We start from the raw sequence: 3,938 nt of genomic DNA, 5'->3' as shown, positions 1-3,938 counted from the left end.
TCACCCGCCCCACCCCCACTGTCCTCCCTAGACTATATAACCACCCAATCACAAACACTGCAGCCGGCAGTTAATCTTCTGCTTACCTGATGTTGAGTTTGGACAGCTGCAGACTCAGTTTCTGCTGAAATATCTTCTACTGGCACCATTTTACAAATGCCTGCTGAAATGAAAGCAATGTTATTTCACTTCTAAAAATGTATTGTTTCTTTATATCAAAGTAACAAAAAAAATATCTTTAATTTTAACCTGGAAGTATTTCATCTTCTGTCAGAATGACATTAATAAGAGATTTTTTCTGTCCTGCTGGTTTTCTTCTTTCGCTCCAAACTTCATTGGCTTTTGAGGGTTTAGAGCTGGCAGTATCTAAATGTAGGAACAAATAAATACATTTACTGTTTCATTTGGCAATTAGTTACTAGAAAAGTGTCCCTCAGTGTTATGTGTTTACCTATTTGTCTTTTGAGTTCTCTTGCTGGTTTTTGTTTTGTCTGGTTTGAATCTGCTCCTTGGAAACCTTCCTTTCCTTCTGCATCAAAACTTCTTCCTAAAAAAGCTCAAATTGTTTATTGCTGTAACTTAACATTATATCCACATTAATCTTTTGTGTTTTTAACAATTGTGGGGAATCTGGATAGTTAATATTCTTTGATTAAAACAAACATCCCTTAACAAAAATGGCAGCAGTAACACATAAACAGCCTAAATATTCTGTCTGCCCACTCTGTCCTCACCGGTCTCTTGGTCATCCTCCTCCTCATCGTCCTCTCTGAGGCAGATGTGTTTCAGGATCTGTCGTTTGTTGCTGAATGTGCGATGGCAGTTTCTGCATTCAAGCCCTAAAACCCCATCCTGGCTGTCACCTGAACAGAAAGAAAATGAGCCCAATCAGAGGGCAGTGAGAAAAGCATATGCTGCATGTTTAAACACTAAATACATCAGTTATATCTGGGCTATTTGGGTCAAACCGGGATTTAAAAAATGACAGAACTCTCAAATGAGTACTGTACCATCTTTGACTGAACCGAGCTGCTGCTCTCCCTCCGTGATTCTTTGTTCCTCTCTTTTCTCTCCACTCTGGGTTGCATCACTTTCTGCCAAGTCCCTCTTTAACTTCTTGGTAGAACCTTTCGGTCTTCCTCGTTTCCTCTTAACTGGACACTCTGAAAGCCAGTAACAGAAAGAAAGCCCACTTAAACTGGGTTTCAGGGTGACGTCCTTCTGTTTCTTGGTTCTCTTTTAAATCAAATTTGATTCAATGTTCATTTATGTGTTAAAAAACTTGTAGGTGTAACACCATGGTACTTTTACCTTGAGGCTCCTCCACAGGTGCAGTTTTAAGTGGAGCCAGTGTAGCAATGATGCTATCTGGAGACTCATGTTCAGGGTGATTCTGGGTGCAGTGGGCCAGCAGCTGGGAGCGACTGGGAGAGAACAGGTTGCAGAGGCGGCACATGAAGACAGAACCAGCTAGGTAGGCAGAAATAAGAAAAAAAAACAAGGTAGAAGTTACAGAGGTCAGCAAGGGAATACAATGATTAGGCTTCTGAAGGTATCCACATCTACTGATCTTTAGTATTTTGTCATGTTATCAACCACTAACTTTGATGCCCTTTATTGCAACTTTATGTTGCAGAGCAGTTTATAGTAGTAGTGCATAGGTGTTGGGGAGGAGGAATATCATATATTTGAATGGGTCAGATTGTTTTATAGTAATAAAAAGCTGTAATTTTGGGGCATTTGTTTTATTCAACCCAACTGAGTCGACCCTCCTACTGCTGCAAGAACATCTTTGCAAAAAGGGAGATTAGTCAGACAATATATATGTTTCCTTAAGGTCGTCATCCTGCTGGATGGTAAACCTCTCCTCTGGTCTCATGTCCTCTGTAACTCTTTTTATACTCAATCAATTCATCTTCCCATCAAGATAGCTTCACTATCTGGCGCTGGGCAATAATTCCATTAATTATTCATTTATTTTAAAAAAAATTTTTTTGTTCCAGAGCAATCCTTTTGGCTTCAGTAGTCTGTCACTTTATGTTCTTATAAGTATAGTAAAAATTTATAAAGTTAATTTGCTTAAAGCAATCTTAATAGGAAATTAGCATAAAGACTCTAAGCTATTCCAGGGTGCTGGAGGGGACAGTCCGTCTAAGTGTGATTCATGTTCCAGCCATGGAGCCAGTGGACCAGCTTTACACTCTGCAGAGTTCTGGAGGCCTCGTGGAAGTTTGCCCAACTGGTCCACATGTGCTTTTTGAACATGGGGAAAATATTTGACCAGTATGTCGCTCCCGGTGCCTTGTGGTAGGCACTTCAGGAGTGCAGTCTGGGTTCTTTACTAGGGGCCATGTAATCTGTTTTAGCGGAGTTGGATTCACATCGCCAGCATGAAGTTAGACCTGTTCTGTTGCCGGTCCTTTTCATAACCTTTATGGACAGTATTTGCAGGGGCAGCCTAGGGCAGCTGGTTAGGGGACTTGGGGATCTCATCCCTGCTTTATGCAGATGACGTGGTTATGCTGGCTCCCTCCTGCCCAGATCTACAGCATGCACTGGGGAGGAGAGTTCCTGACTCAAATGGAGAAGTTCAAGTCTCTTGAAGTCCTGCTCATGAGTGAGGGGAGAATGGAGAAGGATATTAATAGACAGATGAGGACTCAGCTGTATATCAATAACATACTGGATGGACCTTTTGTCTCGGTTGGCCTAGGAATGCCTCAAGCTTCCCCAAGCAGAGCCGAATGAGGTGTGAGGGTAGTAAGTGAGTTTCTGCTGTTCCCCCCTCATCAATCCCGAAAAAACAAGAAGACAAGCTTCAAAAATCTGACTCATCAAAAACTTGATTTGAGGAATGCACACTTTTTTAGTCAACCTGAGTTGTAGATCTCTCTAGCTTCTTCCCTGGTGCACAGATATTTCTTTGCTTAATGTTTGCCAGTTTAATAGGACATGGAGGACGTGGCTAAATAAAGGATTAAAAAATACTCTGCAACATTGTTAAAATCTAGGACATTGTTCTTTGACCCACACTTTGCACTGCAAAAACAGATCTGAAATAATTTAATTATTCTTAAAATGAGTGTATTTGGTCAAAATTTGAGCAGGTAAATAAAATGATCTGTCAATGGAATTAATATTATTGCCATTGAATAAGACAATTAGATATTATTACATGAAATAATAATGGAATCATGTTTTTTTTCCACATACTATGTATCTATATATCTATACTTTTTTTGCATTTACCTGTCTGCTGTCATTTGATGTCTTCTTCTCTAAGGTTCTTTAGCAAACCCCAGAGTCACAACAGCTGTTTTTAAACTGATGTAGAGGCGGATTACCTGCACAGTTCACATTTTTCACAAAAGCATTTGTAAAGCTAACCCCATTTGTAAAGGTTTTTTTTTAATTACATACGCATAGTTTATCGAGGTAATGTGACAAAATATAAACTAGTTCAAAGAGAAGTTATACTTTTGCAAATGTATACAGATGTAAAAACAAGTTGAGGACGCACCGACATATTCGAGCTGAAATTCAATAAAATTCTTACCTGTTTTTTCTCCATTCATTTTTTCCCACGAGTCAACAAAAAATCAAGAAAAGTACTGCATAGAATGGTGTGGGGCAACTACTTATAACCGCTGAATGAATATTTAAAATCTACATTTACTGTAGCAAAACGCGAATATCTGTCGAATCTGCGACACAAGTCCATCCAGCCAGCGGAAGTGAATGGGCTCAGAGCCTGTTCGAGTTCGAGCTGTTAAACTTCGAGCACCCCTTAGTGACAGGAGGACAGTACTGCAACTATACAATGCAACGAAATATATTTTCGAAACAACAACAAAAGAGAAGGAAAAATTAAACTAATATCACAGTATATATATATATATATATATATATATATATATATATATATATATATATATATA

At 39.1% G+C, this 3,938-nt stretch overlaps 1 protein-coding gene across 3 annotated transcripts in view; it reads right to left on the bottom strand.

Annotated features, from left to right (window-relative positions):
- Positions 1–3,696, bottom strand: part of zfat (zinc finger and AT-hook domain containing) — a 13,636-nt gene extending 9,940 nt beyond the window's left edge. The window contains exons 1-7 of one of the 3 annotated variants that reach the window (XM_015380741.1): positions 3,557–3,696; positions 1,312–1,470; positions 1,011–1,163; positions 735–863; positions 452–547; positions 250–366; positions 87–163 (exon numbers count right to left, since the gene is read on the bottom strand). In XM_015380741.1, coding sequence (XP_015236227.1) covers positions 87–163; positions 250–366; positions 452–547; positions 735–863; positions 1,011–1,163; positions 1,312–1,470; positions 3,557–3,575 — 750 coding nt within the window. In that variant the 5' untranslated portion in view covers positions 3,576–3,696. Of the gene's footprint in view, positions 1–86; positions 164–249; positions 367–451; positions 548–734; positions 864–1,010; positions 1,164–1,311; positions 1,471–3,556 lie in introns of those variants that run through there. The other 2 variants (XM_015380740.1, XM_015380739.1) reach the window with 2 other exon arrangements.
- Between the last annotated feature and the right edge of the window lie 242 nt (positions 3,697–3,938).

This window comes from Cyprinodon variegatus, unplaced genomic scaffold (assembly GCF_000732505.1).
Source record: "Cyprinodon variegatus isolate N-32 unplaced genomic scaffold, C_variegatus-1.0 Scaffold221, whole genome shotgun sequence".
NCBI lineage: Eukaryota > Metazoa > Chordata > Actinopteri > Cyprinodontiformes > Cyprinodontidae > Cyprinodon > Cyprinodon variegatus.
This window is presented reverse-complemented; position numbering and strand designations above follow the sequence as displayed.